Below are 17,326 nucleotides of genomic sequence, written 5' to 3'. Positions count from 1 at the left end.
CACGTTCATTCCCTAGTTTGCCAACGTGCGTCTGTGGAGGGAAAAACCCGCTGTGCGCCGGTGCAAAATACGAATGATACATGCGTCACTGACAAAGTCAATTGCGCTGGGTGCAAGATAGGGCCCAAATACAGTGGCACTGTGAAGTTTTTATGTTGGTGGAATACAATATTAAACAACAATATAAAAAGTCAAGTTTCTAGGCCAATAGAAGTATAGGACACAACTTTGATTTGTTTTATCCACATGGTAACACTTTACAATGAGGTTGTATTTGTTAACAATAAAACAAAGATAAATTAATTAATAAAAAGCCCATATTGCATTTTCAGGTGTACTTCTTCAAAGTCAAAAACTCAAAATATTTTATCAAAAAACACTAATCTCCTCCCCTCCTCGAAACAATCTCCCTTTACTTTTCCCTTTACAAGGAATGGCACGTGGGTGGGGCCCGGGAAAAGATCACAGCAATTAGCAAAGACCAACATGACCAATGATCCAATCAATTCTCCATGAATGAAAGCAAGTCCCGCCTTCCCTTTTATTCTCATTTTAGAAATGTTCACTCGTATACATGTCACGACGAGGAAATAAGACAATCGCTACTTCAGTTTCATTATGATTTTAACCATCACCTGTCGTGCGATTTCACATTTATTGTTTATAATTTCCAGCATGATGCATTTATGTGGTATGCGCTTCCACATAAAGAAATGCCTTTGTATTAGGTTTGTGTCACATCCTGTTGCGCAGATGCCTCCGTCTGGTTGATTTTTGAAGACAAAATGTATGCATGCTTCAACTAAAAATGCCACCTGATTGAGCAGTCAATAAATTCATAGCCGTTAATGTATCAACATATATGTATACTAAGGCTTGCTTGGTTTCTACTAAATATTTGCTTGGCTCACTTGAATTATTTTTATACTACTGGACATGATGTTACAGTGCTTTAAAAGATGCCTTTAGCAGTCACTGTTTGAGAAGCAAGACATTCGCCTTTGACTCCTGGCAGAGATCAGGGAGTCACTGTGCTGGCGTGTTTGTCTCCAGACAGAGTGTTTTTGGAGTGATGCCAAAAGGTTCATTCTAGCGGTCCAGTGGTCAGAGCAGGAACTTTGGTTGGAATGTGAAGAATGCCGGTGTTTTGAGGTGGTTTCCCTAAAACAAAGTGTTCACTAAAAGACCAACATTCAGCTGACCACTGGAGACTTACCAAAGGCCACAGACCCCTTAAATATATCAGTGCTAAGTACTCACTGGTTTATTCATTCACAATTCCACTTTATACACCCTTTCACTGCAACAACAAACTAGGCTGTAAGATATAGAAAGAGTGTATACCTAGTATGTACTTGCATAACTCAATACAATGTATCTATTGTGTATAAATGTGCCGTTAAATTGTAATAAAATGTTTAATGTACATTACACTTTTAAATCTATCCCTAAGCCGACCTGTAACAATGTGTGTTTGCACAGTACAATGTATCACATTTTTTTTATTATGCACAGTAAAAATACCATGGCAGGCGTTTTTTTAAAAAAAAGGTTCAGTTTCAGTCACTTGCGTTTACGTGTGGACGAATGGCCGAACCGCATAGAAAAAGGTACGGTTTAGAAAAATTGCAGTTTCAATGCAACTTCAGAGGGTTCTGAACGGTCTCAACCGATAAGACCCCATAAGGGTCTTATCTAGCAAAACAATTGTCATTTTTGCCAAAAAATAAAAACTTCTTGTCTTGCACTAGATGCACCAGCTTGAACATACGTATTATGTAATCACGTCGAAAGGTCACGCATGAATGACATATGCAAAACTAGCGCTCCAGTGTTTACAAGTGTGGAGAAAGAGGACCGTTCAGACGTTGTTGTATGTGGAATGATAATAATTCATGTTTTTGTGTCAGTTTATTGTTTGAAAGTGTGCGTTTCAAATATGTAACCTTCTCCATCTCATGCCTAAAAACACTGGATAAAAAGCTGTTTATATAAATGACAGCTGCCAATTCCTCACTGTGTGCCAAAAAACAGATTTCAATTTGTATATTTTTTACTTTTAAAGTTAGGTACATGAAAAAAAAACCACTTTGAAAAAAACTTTGAAAAGCTGTTTTATAATTAGAGTCTCTTCCAGCCCGCCTCTAGGTGTGCCAAAATAGCCGAATTAAATCTGACTGTGTGTTACGTCACTGTACATTCAGAAATCCCACATATGGGACCCTAGTCGTAAAACGGTTAAACAATACAAAATCCTGGAAAAGAAATACTAAAGAAGGTTTCAGTGCCTGGAATCAAACCACATCAGCATAGCAAGCACCACAGTTGCCTATCAACTACATTTAAGATTTCTCGTCTTGACACGTGTGGAACAATTTAGGGCAGTCATGGCCTAGTGGTTAAAGAGTTGTATCCTAAAGGTCATGGTACGATTCCTATAGGCGACTGAGGTGCCCTTGAGCAATGCACCTGATAACAGTGATAGCTGACCACTGCTCTAAATGTGTGTGTGTTCATTACTCACTGGGATAGGTTAAATGCAAAGGTCACATCCAAGTATGGGTTTCCATACATTGGCAATTATATGAATTGAAATGATGTTATTTCAATTCACATTCTGCTTTTGACCATATCAGCCATATACTGCCCATTGATAGCCATGTTAATACACTAGTCAACATTTGAAGATAATCAAAACCTTTCATAAAAGTTGCCTTTTTGAAAAATACCCATTCTTGTCTTAGGACAACTTTGATCCACTTTTGGACCAGTGTAGATCTACAGAAGTGCCATATGAACTATAAGAAATATCACCATTGGTCAACAAACATCTGTCGTGGCATTAAACACACCATCATACTTCTAAACGCTACTTAGAAACTCAAAACATTAAGGACAGCAGGTCCTGCACATTTAAGACCAGGAGAAAAAGAATTTAGGACCACTAAAATCCTCTAATATAATGAACAGATTTTTTAAAGGGGACATTTCATAAGACTTTTTTAAGATGCCAAATAAATCTTTGGTGTCCCCAAAGTAAATATGTGATAGCATGTTAAAATTGCCACTTTTGTCAGCAAAAATGTGGCATTTTTTGTATGTGTTGTTTTAAATGCAAATGGGCTGAAGAAAACACTGATCGCCATAATGATGTTTTTATTTATTGAAACTCAATTGTGCTGTTAATTATTTCTCTCTCTCTCTCTCTCTTTCTCTTTGCACTAAATGGCAGAGCCATGGTTGGATAATGCAGATTAAAGGGTGGTATTATTATAATAAGATCCCCTTCTGACATCACATGGGGAGCCAAATTTCAATGAGCTATTTTTTCACATGCTTGCAGAGAATGGTTTACATAAGTAACTGTGTTGTTATTTTTCACATTTTCTAGGTTGATAGAAGCACTGGGACCCAATTATAGCACTTAAACATGGAAAAAGTCAAATTTTTATGATCCGTCCCCTTTAAAAATCTGCTAATGATTCCTGTACTGTATATATTTAGCTGCTTACATTTTTAAAGCTACATAAAAGACTGGAATGACACCACGTGAAAGATAGGTGTCAAGAGGTCATCCCTGAACACATGACCAGCTCCTGTTATACGGTCATAGCTCAGGCCATATCACATGCTCCTTACACTTCAAATAACACTTTCACTTTGAATAAAACAAGTTGCTTTTGCAAATTCATGTATGTAAATTGTTAAAATTACTGTTGTGTATGAGGATTTTTTGTGGATTTTGCTACTGTAAATACTAAATAACAGTATGTCAATGTTCACAATGTTATTACGAGTATAATTTATGTTGTTACATAGTTTGTTTTACCCATTTGTGTGGGCTAGTTTCAATAACAGTTTTTAAAGTTAATCACTTGAAATAATCAGAGTTAATTTACATTTTTGAAGTTTAAAGTCAATTCAACCTACTTTTTAAAGTTTTGACTTGTGATAAGTTGACATAACTTAGAAAAACAAGTTGAAATTGTTTAAGTATATGTTGATATGATATCATTTTATACAGTGCTGCTACTGCTCACATGAACATTTCTGCAAAACATATCAGGTTTCGAAAGGCATTAGATCATTGACGTTTTAGCTGAAGTCACTCTCTTTTCTCATCTTGTCGTATTTTCTCATTGTGTGAGTCACAATGTCCGCTCATTTCCCGCCAGACAGACTGCATATCTTTATCCTGCATCACTACAGCTTCCCAACACATCTGCTACCCTGATCACTTTATAAATACATACATACCGGCATACATGTATAGAGTAGGGCAGATCTGACGTCAGGGTTAGAAATTCCCTGCATGACTGTGTACTACGACCCAACAGTCATAATGGACATGGCCTCCATTGCAAACCAAGAGAAAATTTAGACGTTGATTAATGTTTTCTATATAGAAGTGCAGTAATAACTAATCACTAATTCATTTGCATAAATTTTAGCATGAGCGAGGTTATACTTTTTACACAGCTTCTTATGAAATAGATGCACAGGATTGATTTAATTTAAATATTTCTTAATGTGAGACAAAGATGTGAAACTAGCACTGCTATGTAGGAAATTGGTTACTAGATACAAGGATCAATAACATAGTAGTCATTTAGTTAACATTATACGTAGAAATAGCTAAACGCAGGTCAATACTATGACCTTGACCAATCAGGAAGCATTCCTATTATATGCAAAATTTATTTCATTATATATTATACCTCTTTGGGCACTTTTAAAAAAAAATATTCTTATAAATTTAAACAATTTACAAAATGTACTGTAATGTCTGTAGAGCTGGAATTGATAATCAATCATACATATATGTGACCCTGAGATTACTCAGTCAATATTAAAGATATCAAGGTTATATTTTTACAAAATGTTCTTTACATTATTTAGCAGAAATTTATGATGAAAACAGTAAATCACAAAAAAAGACATTTAAAGCCAGGGTCAACAAATTCCAATTCTCTGACGCTGGATTTGAAAGAACAGACACTTTTATCCAGGACATTTAAATATAGAAAGTAGTGATGTGCCGTTCTCAGATAGCAGGGCAAGATGACTGACAGCTCAGTTTGAAGCGGTAGAAGACTCCTTGATAGTTTGGGAGGTTTCCCATTGCACTAAAATGCGTGTCTGGGGTTTGATTTTTAAAATTTTGTGGGCCAGGTGTGAACTGGTGGTCTCAGATTTCCCTTTAAACAGTCATATAGAGTCTTTAAAAAACCGAGGGTTTGAAATGTTTCCCAAATGTGAAAACTTTCCAGGCTGCTTACCAAGTAGGCGGTCAGCGTTGCTCTCAATAAATAAAGTGCACTGATGAGGTCAAAGTGATGTAAACAAACAGAATCAATTAAACCGCTCAGAGAAATGTGACAGATCCATTGTTTTACAGGATGAATGGAAAGCAATTACTCAAGCCTTACTACATTAACTATTTGAATGTGCAACAGTAGCCACATAAGCGTTGTCAAAAAAAAAAACTCTTGTACAAAGAACTGAGGATTGTTGGTAACCATGAGCTCATTATTGCATGGAGGGAGGAGGAAACACTCGCTCACCCGATCCAGAGACAAGTATGCTTCACAATAGGTCTCCGACTGAGGCCATGACATACAGGAGTAATGAAACTGTGTGAAAGAGTATAAAATATGAGCAGTATGGGATAAAGAATGGATGGCGGAATTGCAAAGGGAATGAAACCGCAAGAATGAATAGGAGGTGGCAGAGATACTCGAAGAGGAATTCTGCCTGTTGGAATCATGAACAGGAATCTTCCATCATCAGTCGCTCCTGTAACAATTTGAACAGAGATCTCAAGATTGAAGATCAGGCCAAATACACTAAAAATATTTTGGTAGTGAAAGCCCTGGAGGTATTCAAGATGAATGTCTGCAATGTAAGAACGTCATGTAACTAAATGACTGAATATTGTGTCCCTGTTTTGACAGGTAACTCTTGAGAAGAGACAGGATTTGGAAAGATGGGACCAGACTCAGACCTGAGACCATCAAAATGTGGTCAGCTGGCTATATGTAGAAAGCATTTTAAAACCTTACTGACACATAAGCTACTGTGTAATGGGATTCTTTTTTAAATGAATGCTAAAATGCAAAACAAGCTCTGCAGATTCAGCCATGGTGTAAAAAACCCTGCCTTAGATGGAAGCTGCCTACTGTATGAAGATGACCAACAATGGGTTCACCAACATCTCCATTATAACTTTAAAGGGACACAAAATAATAAATATACTCATTTTCCAGCTCCCTTAGAGTTTTTGATAAATTGGTAGCTACATCGTGTACTTTTGTGACCCGTCAAGTAAACCAGTGACACAAGTCGGCAGCACAACTTTCGAGATAATGAGAAAGAACGTTTTTTTTTTTTCAAAATTTGTGATTTTTTTTTTTTTTTGCAGAATCTGTTAGTTAAGATCACAAAGAAGCCTCTCCATGTTTGAGATAGCAGTTTTTGTATATTTAAAAGCGTACATTTTGCGGTTGAAATTGGCTTGTTTTTCCGGAGATTCTATCGTGCAGCAGGGGGCGTCATTGTCTGTGTGTATATTTACATACTGTATAAGTGGCTTTTGTTTTTGCCCCCGCCTCCAAAGGGAACAGCGTGACTACTAAATAAGGATAGTTCGCCCAAAACTGAAAATAATGTAATTAATGACTTACCCGTATGTCGTTCTAAACTCGGAAGACCTCCGTTCATCTTCGGAACACAGTTTAAGATGTTTTATCTTTAGATTTAGTCCGAGTGCTTTCTGTCTACTCCATTGAAAATCCATGTACGGTTTCGATGTCCAGAAAGGTAATAAAAACATCATCAAAGTAGTCCATGTGACATCAGTTGTTGAAGCATTGAAAATACATTTTGGTCCAAAAATAGCAAGAATTACGACTTTATTCGGTCTTCTCTTTATGTTCTGTTGTGAACCACGTGAAGTCAGGTGACTGTATTGACGCGGCTGACCTGTTTGCTAAGGGTTTTTTTTCAAAGTTATAGTGTGCGTCTCCCCAGACTGTAACCGAAACTCGGTCGCACAAACAAAAAGCTGGGGCGCAACATGTAACAGTCAGCCGCGTCCTACATCCTACAGTACTGGCTTGCTCGACTTTATGCGGCTCTGCAGTCAGATGACGTCAATGTACCGCGAGAGCTCTTCAAAAAATCCTATGGAGTAGTTTAATTTCGGCTCGCTCTCGCGGTACTTTGACGGCATCCGTCTGTCAGGTCTTGCAGCACAGCATGAGTCCAAACACACAGAAGTTACACAGAGATCCTTGTATTCATTATATAATTGGCTACATGTTTTGTTTATCAATATTTTCCATGAAGTCATTGACTGATGGAGGAACGAGTGAGCGATTGCTTTCATCCCTAAAGGACGTCACGTTTTCAACGGCGCTGTTTGGATGATCTATTATACTACCGCCCTATTTTAAATACAAACTTTGAAGGCGGGTTCATGTGTTTAACAGAACGTAAATTACCGAAGTGTAATCTGATATACCCTTACATGTTACGATGTAAATAGTCCTCAGATTGTATATTATATACTATTACCAGAAGTTCATGCGAAATCTGATGTAAACAATAGACTATATATCTATATTTCACAGATTTAACGCATTTGTGGACAAAAATGGTCATTGGATTATTCACACATCTGAAACAGACTGGATTCAACTTGTGATCACAACAAAGGTAAAAAGAGTCATGTTTATTTTTGCATGTTGTCATTTGGACTTCTTTCATAAAATACTACATATGATGCTAGAACATCTGTATCTCAAAACGGCTTTACAGGGGGTATGGCTTAGCTAAATGAGATGTAAATGAGCCCTATTGTCTCTCCCCGCAGGAGAAAAGAGTAACTTTCCGTCTCTATTTTCTCGGCTTTCTCTTTGGAAAGCTTAGAAACTGCACTTTCAGAATCTGTGAATAACTCAAAATGCCCCAGATCCGACTTGTGTCCCTACTTTCCGTGACTGGTCCCAAATTTAAAGTTGTGATTTTCTAGACAGATATGGCTGGGAACATTACTCTCATTCTGGCGTAATTCAGGACTTTGCTGCCGTAACATGGCTGCAGGAGGCGCAATGATATCACGCAGTGCCCGAAAATATTTCCCCTGCTATTGTATATAGTACACGATGTAACTTCAGAAGAGTCAAGTTTTAAACAAAATATCGAAAACTCTTTGGTTATTTTTGGAGACCTGGAGATCAGCTGAATGGATTCCAAAACAGTAAAAATCAAATATTTAATTCTAGGGGAGCTGGAAAATAAGTATATTTTCAAAAAAAGTGGAGTGTACCTTTACATGTATGCATTTGGCAGCTTTATCCAAATCAATTTCCAGTGCATTTAATCCAGTATGCATGTTTTCTAGGGATCGTACACATGCATTGTTAACCTACCAGTTGAGCTACAAAATATAAACACGTTCCTGTAGCTCAGTTGGTAGAGTATTACAAAGGTTATGGGTTTGATACCTAAGGGGGACTCATACTGATAAAAATATATTTAAATGTAAAGTTGTTAATAAAAAATACATAAATGTACGCGTGTATGTAATCGGGACTGTGGAGTTTACTATAAAGTTCAGAAAACATGACAGCAGAACGCTGGTTTCAAGGAAAGATCCCTCTAATTCAGGATATCCTGCGTGTCTAATCCCAAACTTCATTTCACATTGACCCCAGCCGTGAAATCGTGTGGTGTAAAGTGTGTTTGTTGTGTGGGTGTGGTATAGAGACCACGCCTAAGGGTGGGGTGGGGGGTCTGTGGCCGTTAGGGTTAACCAGACCAACACTATGATAACACAGTCTTGAGCTCCATGATAAATGTTAGTAAGAAGATGGCATCAGTCTCAGTATGGCTTTTTATTGTTTTTCAAGCTATCTCTGGCATAGCAACACTAAGTGAACCCATGAACACTCTTACATGTGCAATATTCTACTAGACAAACTTACAGTACAAAAAATACATGTTTATTGTTGAAAAACTCAAGATCGTAGCTATTAAAATAAGAGGGCTGGTGTTATGTGCCTGTAGGTTGTTTTCTGGCTATTACACAGCCAATAACTATAATCACTATCTGTGAGTCACACAATGGAGAAATAGACCACAGCCATGAAGAAACCATCTATTGGTTAAATTCAATATTAACTGCAGGTGTTCCCAAACAAGCGTATGAATAGCACAATAGTGATGTAATATAAACTGCAATTTAAAACTCAAATCACATTTTTGTTTAAACTGCAGACATTTTAGGTGTGTTTATGTGACTAGATGCAATATGTAACAGAGGTTCTCAAAACGTTTCGCGGTACGCCCCAAAGACCAAATTTTATGACATAAAACAATTTAGAGTTTGAATTAAACAAAACATATTAAATTAAACAATGTAGTAATCTTTAGTAGATATATTTTTCTGACATTTGATTACAACGAATGCATGATACATTCATGTACTTCATAAAATTTACAAAACTGGCACCATATCGCAACCCGAAAGTTTTGAGAACCACTGAATTAAACCATGATGTATCTAAAATGGCTTTGTCAAAAGAAAAGTTTGAGTAATGTGTCCAAAGGGGTAGCTAATACAAATATGAATTGTTCAAATAGAAAACACATAAGAACACAAATAAAGAATCATAAGCAATTGCAACCTTACAGTTAATAAAAAACTACATCATTTCTGATGCACTGCCACCACCACGTGGTAAGAAATGGAATTGCAAATGTATGGGACAGTGGATTTGCAGACCTGAGAAACATTTACAGAATTTCTAAAAGTGTAATATTTCTGCACCATGAACACTAAACAGAATATCACAAATGAAGTATTGTTTAAAAAAGGGCCTGTTTTATATTATGTACTACTTAAAAATATATAAATATACAATGTACCTAATGTGTACAATGTTATTGTTAAAATTTACTTACTAGTGATGCAGCGATGTATCGGGCGCCGATATGTATCGGATGATTTTTTTATGAATTTGAAACCATTAGGATATTGGCAATATCACGAGAAAGGCCGATATCGATTGTATATTTATTAACTGCGTGAAGGCAACAAGTTGCATGTCTGTTGCATAATCCAGCATTAAAAAAAAAATCACTATTAAAATAATTAAATACTTCCAAAAACAAAATAAAATCTGTACAAATTATAGTTCAATGGGGGAAAAATAGTAGTTAATCGCGTGAGAGATTATTCATTCACGTGAGGCATGCGGTGAAAGTAAGAGTATTTCGGGAAAATGTTAGCGTTCTGGCCTTTAATCAAAATTTCGGAAAATTACAAAAATGGCCAACATTTTATCTTACTTATTTTATCTAACTCTTATTATTTTGGTCAGTTGAATGTTAAATAGATCCAATCCATGTTCAGTAAAATTATTTGATGCAGAAATAAACTAGCTAACAGGCCAACTGTATATACAAGTGTTTATAGCGGTATCGGCTAGTTGTCTGTTTAAATCGGTATCGGCACACAAAAATCATATCAGTGCATCCCTAGTACTTACATTAAAAGTTTTTGCCTGTATTAACACATTTGACGCTGAACCCAACCCCATGCACATAATAAATACAAATGCATCAAATGTTTTTTTTTCCTATGTAAGTACAAACATTTTCATGTACTGTATCTTTAAAGTTAGACCGTCTTTCATTGGTGACCCTTTTAATGCAATTGTTACTTAAAGCCACAATATATAAGATTTTTGTAATAAAATATCCAAAAAAAAAACATTTACACAGTGTGATATATTTCATGGAGTTGTGAACTTACACTATCCCAAAAATTCCTAATGGCTCGTCCTTGTCTCCCTTGTAATTATCGCCCTTTTAGTGAATTAATATCTGCGCTATCCCCAGCTTCAGGTTGTAGAAACTATTTAAACACCAGTTGGCAAATGCTGAAGTGGAGGTTATACAGAATCTAAAACACAGCTAATTCATTACGATGGCATAATATAACTTGATCAAACGTACAGGTAAAAACATTTGTTTATTACCTTATCCATAAACATTAAGCAAATTCTATACGTCTCTATATAATTTAAACAACATCTCCAGTCATTTCACTCTCCTATACTGTATATCGTCATTAAGCTTGGCCTTTGATATTGTGAAATAGTGAACTCTAGTGGGTAAAATCCTACATATTGTGTCTTAACCCTCAAACGCTCCTTGTTTTCTGTTTACACTTCTGGCCTTGGGGTCTATATGACCCCAAAATTGAAAACATAATTGTAAGAAAAATATACATTTTCAATAATACAAATAATACATTATTTTTTGTTTACTTCTCATCTATACAATAAAGCTGTGTTTTGAGAGATTTGAAGTACTTTTGTACCTGTTTACGACTAAATTCCTCAACTACACCATTGGTTTGCCTGAAAAATATTTATGAAAATTCACATAAATTATGATCTAAATTTGAATTAAATTGTTTTTAGATATTGATCTAGGTCTTAGGTGTTGAATTCAGCCATTGGTTTTTAGAAAAAAAAACATAAAAAATTACTGTTTAGGAATTAAATCATTTCGACCAGCAGATGCCCATAGAGACCCATTCATTTTACTGGATATGGACAACAGCTCAAATCATTACTTTAGTGATACCTTTTGTAAATTTATGTTTATATAAACATCAGAAAGGACATAAAAAATAAATATTATTTCAAATAGTATTTTTTTTGTATAGTTTTTGATGCATTTTGAAATGTCTGTTTTTACAAAATGCCACAGTAATTTGACTAAGTGTGTGTGTGTGCGTGCACGCATGTGTGTATGTGTGTGTGTGTGTGTGTGTGTGTGTGCATGCGTGTGTGTGCGCGTGTGTTTGTGAGTGTACATGTGCGTGCATTAGGTCACACCCCTTTATATCTTATTTTCTGCATGTGACTGATTTTATTTGCCAATTTCCATACAAATGCTCTCTGTGGCAGTCATACCTGTGTGTGTGTGTGTGTGTGTGTGTGTGTTTGTATGAGCATGTGTTTTTTGTATTGCATTTGTGCACAAGAACCAGGTCTTCATTTCTGTGTCAAAATTTTCAGATTTATGCTGGATTTATTGTTATTTATTTTTTGACAAATAGAAAAAAATATTTTTTTTGCATTTCCCATTCACTTTCAATTGGGGTCATATTGATTTTTTTTACATACCTTTAGAACAACCGAATCAAGCACAGTTTTTTTTTTGTGTGTATGTAAAGATAGATTATTTAGGTAAAGTCACAAAATTTTATATCTCTGAGATGAAGGGAATCTTCTTTTTTACTAATTAAATGTCGTTCGGGGTCATATAGACCCCAAGGACCGATTGAGGGTTAATAAACTGCCACTATCCCGTGAGCGATACACCTGAGTTTACTTCAATATTTTTCATTTAAATGTTAATCTTTCACAACAAACTATATATTGTTGGAAAGGTCTAAGAATGTATTTTTTTACATTTCAAAACCTTTTAGCAGTAATAATAATGCAGTGACTGTAATTTATTATTTTGTGACAAGAGTATGCAGCAAAACCTCACAGCAAACCAACACAAACCTCATTTTTTTATTATTTTATGTATATAATACTATATTGCATTATTTTTATTTATTACAAATCACCTCCAGACACTTTTGTAAAAACCTTTAAAGTCTTATCTTTAAAGAAGACCAAAATTAGGCTTCTAGACAAAAAAAAAGCTATGTTAATTTGAAGGTGTACATCACCTTTTCACCCCACACTCAAAAAGGGCTGTGCCAGGTAATGGGTTAATAAATTAGAGGAATGATTTATAATTTCGTTTTAAATAAAAAACACATATTTGTCATAACAGTACTTAAAACTAATAAAAAATAAATAAATGCAGTTAAAAAAGCGAATCATGATTTGGCCAAAAGGTCCTACCTGAACAGGCCTGCCATCCTCCGATCCAATCATGTTCCTCCACTCCAGCAGGGAGCGCTGCAGGTTGTCAATCCCTGTTTCCCACAATCTAACATAGCCTCCCATGTCCACAGTGACAACCCCACCAGAGCCCAAGGGAGCTATCACTACATCTGTGTCTGAAACCTTTGAGATCCACACCGTGTAGGGAGACATTGAACTGCTCCTAAAGAGTATCAGACAGTATCAGTATAACAGACACTTGCACACAGCACTGATCAGAGCAGAGGAATTCAAATCACATCATGCTTTACAAATAATAATGGAACGTCTGCCAAGAAAAATGCCTCTACAGTAAATGTAGTCTGAGCCACAGATATCATCATCATGATCTTACAGCTAGGTGTGATCTGAAATCACAGATGCGACCTTGCAATGCACTGCAAATCACATTGGATAAAAGTGTCTTCCACATGCATAGATGTAAATGTAGTAAGTGGTTCTTGGCCAAAATAAGCTGCAATGTGATTCAGTTTTTTCATCATTGCCATGCAAAGGCAAACACATGAGGGAGCTACAGTTTTATGAAAGAGTTTTTACCTTGGGACCGGAACGTATTTGAGTTTCTTCGAGTTCAGGTCTGTCACTTCAAGGTAAGCAGCAGTCATGGGTGGTGTGACATCTGTCAGTAAATCAATACAACCACTAAGTAAGGCACCTGGTGATTTCATGCATAACATGTACATTTGTATCTGACATATGAGTGCTTTACCATTAGGGTAGATATCAGCCAGTGGAACTTGTGATGCGGGCAACGCTCGGACCACCTGATTGGCATCCAGTAGACATACACAGTTGACCCTCTTTGCGGGCCCTGTTCGCTTGCTTGACCCAAAAAACATATCAGATCCCCGCCCCTCAGTTAAGGGCGATGGTCTTTTAAAGGTATAGACCTCATTTGGGGACTGTGGGAACACAACATGGACAAATATTACATATTTAACTCTTTCCATGCCAGCATTTTTTTTAATTGCCATAGCGGGAGCATTTTTTGTGATTTTCACAACAGTTTAATGCCATTCAGAAATATTTCTTCTTCAAAATATATAAACAAACAATATATCAAATAAAAGAAAAGACTCTCTGCTTTCTTAAAAAGTCTCATCCTATCTTTATTTGTTCCCTTTTTCACCTTTCAAATATGGGTAGGTTTCTTCAAAAACAGCTGATGTACTTGTATTTTTGCTTTTGGGACTTTTTTAGAAATTAGATTTAGAGTGTTCATCGAACCATACAGAGAGTTTTTACTGTTTTTAGATAAGTGGATGCTTTAGTGTTTTATAAGTTGGGTAAGAGTGCCACCTAGTGGATAATAGTGGAAATATGGATTGCCATAAAAGAAGGAAGCGGGGAAAGAGTTAAACCATATTTCCCATTTTGAGTTTTTTACATTCCCACTGTTATGAAAATTTTCAAGTTTAATATGCTTCATAATATTTATCACCATTGCTGAGTTTTTATCCATAACATTTGAGTTTTCCAAAGACATTTCATTTATTCACGTTTGAAATTGCCTTTGGTTATCTACGACACACAGTATGTAAAAAAATCACATCATAACATTTTAATAGTCTAACTTGCTAAAATCTGCACTAAAAACAGTCAGTGCTGCAAACCTTGGCAGTTATGTGTCTGAATCTACCAAAATTGGCATCTATTCATGCATACGAAAGGTTGAAGGCGGAGACTAATTAACATATTCATAGATCCGCATAAGAAATTACAATTAAGCAGTTTTAAAGCATGTAGAAATTACTATCACAGGAAAAACTTTTACATGCCTTTTAAGTGATAAAATTATCAGCCATAGGGAGATTTTAATACAAAATGACAATGTCATATAATAATTGTCACTTACCAAAAGATCTGGAAAGCCCACAATCACATTAGCATAGGTGTTTGTGTCACAGAAGATCCGATTGGGAGAGATGATTTTCTTGCCCAGGGCAGCACTGAGGTTCACATTGGGCAGCTGATCACTTGATACCTCTTGAGGAGTTGTGGTTTCCATGCCTTAAGAATAAGATTAGTCAGGAGTCAGAACATTACTTTATAATTGATTATTTTAATAATAATAATCTCATGTTCCTTTAGCTCAGTTGGTTAAAGCAACACTAAAGAGTTTTTGCTCTTTGCTCCCCCTACAGGTTGGAAGCGTAATTGTCCATTACCACTGTTGTAAATAATTTAGCCTACTAGAGCAAAGCTGGATTGTAGGTCTGCCGTAAAGCAAGTTTTTGTAGTTTTCACACGAACTACAGGACCGCGACCCGACGGTTGGAAGCTTCTTTAGTACCAATACCTTGTTTTGTCCGATAGAGGGCTGCAAAACAAATGTGAAAGTGCCGTTCACCCTGTTTCGAGTGGATGAACAACTCAAACTTTTTTGAAAACGTTATTTTAAGGTAAAAAAAGTCCTTGGTGTTGCTTTAAGTACTGCGTTAACAGTGTAAAGGTCATGGGTACGATATCCAAAGGACACACATACTTATTAAAAAATGTATAGCTAAAATGCACAGTAGCATTTAATCTGTACATTTTTTAAGCAGAAGTACAACGCACTTACAGAAAATACTTCACAAATAACTGCAATTTTAAGTTTCAATTTACAGCTTTTAGAAACTCAGCTTGCATCCTTTAGGTGGCTTGAAATTTTGTTTTAATAATGATGAGGTTTATCACCAAAAACAGAATCACTGCTCTGACCTCTTACAGAAATAATGTGTCCCTCAAAGTTACATACTGTATAAGGGTTTTACACATTTCTACCATGATTCTACATTTGTTATCTTTATACTTCTGTTTAATTGGTCATTATTTAGACCTTCTGGTGACACCCTGCTAAGCTCAAATTGATTAAGATGCCTAAGCCTGCTGATGGGACCTTTTGGTGTCATCAAAATGCTCATAATGACGTCAACAAAAGCTGAAGCATGCCTGATACTTGAGATGCCCACTAAGCGTTAGACTTTATGACACTCATTCATCTCAAAGACTGATACTGGCAACTTTATTAAACTGAAGTGTTGGATGGTGGAGTGAACAATGAATAAAAATTTAATTAACTCATCTGCTATTTCAAATCTTTAAATGGGACATATCACAATACTTTTTTAAGATGTCAAATAAATCTTTGGTGTCCCCAGAGTACATATGTTAAGTTTTAGCTCAACATACCCTATAGATAATTTATTATAGCATGTTAAAATTGCCATTTTGTAGGTGTGACCAAAATGGGCCGTTTCTGGGTGTGTCCATTTAAATGCAAATGAGCTGATGAAATATAAACGCTGTTTGCAATGATGGTGGTACTGTCAATAATTTTTTCTCTCTGCACGAAATGGCAGAGCCGTGTTTGGATAGTGCAGATTAAGGGGCGGTATTAGTGTAATAAGTTCCCCTTTTAACTCTTTCCCCGCCATTGACGAGATATCTCGTCAATTAAGAGAAAACGCTTCCCGCCAATGACGAGATTTTCCGTCTTTCCGCAATACCGCTATTAGCCACCAGGTGGCGCCCTTCCGCAACTTTTTTAACCCGGAAGTATTGCCCTATGGCAAGCTGCTGCATGTCCGTGTCTGTTTTAAAGATCGCTCTGAATGGGATCTCTATGAAAAGTCCGTCACAAAAATTTAATTATCTCTGCTTTTTGCTCAAAATGTGGTGTTTTTGCAGAAACCTACCCATATTCAAAAGCTGATTGCAAAAGAACCACTGAAGGTAGGATGAAACGTTTTTTTTTTTTGTTTGAAAGCAGAGGGTCCGTTCTTTCATTTGGTATATTGTATGTTTATATATTTAAAGAAGGACATTTTCTGGAAGGCATTAAACTTTGGTGAAAATCATGAAAAACGCTGGGGCTGGCTGGCAACTTTTTTTAAAAACGCTGGCGGTGAAAGAGTTAAGGGAAGCCAAATTTCAATGAGCTATTTTTTCATATGCTTGCAGAGAATGGTTTATCAAAACTGAGTTACTGGGTTGATCTTTTTCACATTTTCTAGGTTGATAGAAGCACTTAAACATGGAAAAAGTCAGTTTTTTTAATGCTATGTCCCCTTTAAAAACGGTTTGTGCATATAGAAGATCCATAAAGTCGCAAAGATTTAAGTCCCAAACCCACAGAGATATTCTTTCTTAAATTAAAAACACATCCACGCCTCTGAAACACATCATTCAAACACGCCCCCACATATCTACAGTACGTCACTGTGTGGCAAGATTTGCACAACACCACCCAAATGTATACACAAAGCAAGAAGGCATAACTTTTATTTTTGCTGTAGTGCTGCTGCCGCAGTCGTGGAGACGCTGTGCTTCAGGAGCTGATCTTCATTCTAAAAACAAACGAT

General features: G+C 36.2%; 1 protein-coding gene across 1 annotated transcript in view; it reads right to left on the bottom strand.

Moving 5' to 3' along the window:
- The window catches only part of vwa8 (von Willebrand factor A domain containing 8), a 144,909-nt gene that overhangs the window by 47,629 nt on the left and 79,954 nt on the right, over positions 1–17,326 (bottom strand). The window contains exons 33-36 of the mRNA XM_065293037.2: positions 14,836–14,990; positions 13,690–13,882; positions 13,518–13,599; positions 12,939–13,143 (exon numbers count right to left, since the gene is read on the bottom strand). Coding sequence (XP_065149109.1) covers positions 12,939–13,143; positions 13,518–13,599; positions 13,690–13,882; positions 14,836–14,990 — 635 coding nt within the window. The remainder of the gene's footprint in view (positions 1–12,938; positions 13,144–13,517; positions 13,600–13,689; positions 13,883–14,835; positions 14,991–17,326) is intronic.

The sequence above is a fragment of the Paramisgurnus dabryanus genome, chromosome 15, assembly GCF_030506205.2.
Source record: "Paramisgurnus dabryanus chromosome 15, PD_genome_1.1, whole genome shotgun sequence".
Taxonomy (NCBI): Eukaryota; Metazoa; Chordata; class Actinopteri; order Cypriniformes; family Cobitidae; genus Paramisgurnus; species Paramisgurnus dabryanus.
Note: the sequence above shows the minus strand (reverse complement) of the source record. Positions and strands in the feature narration are given on the sequence as shown.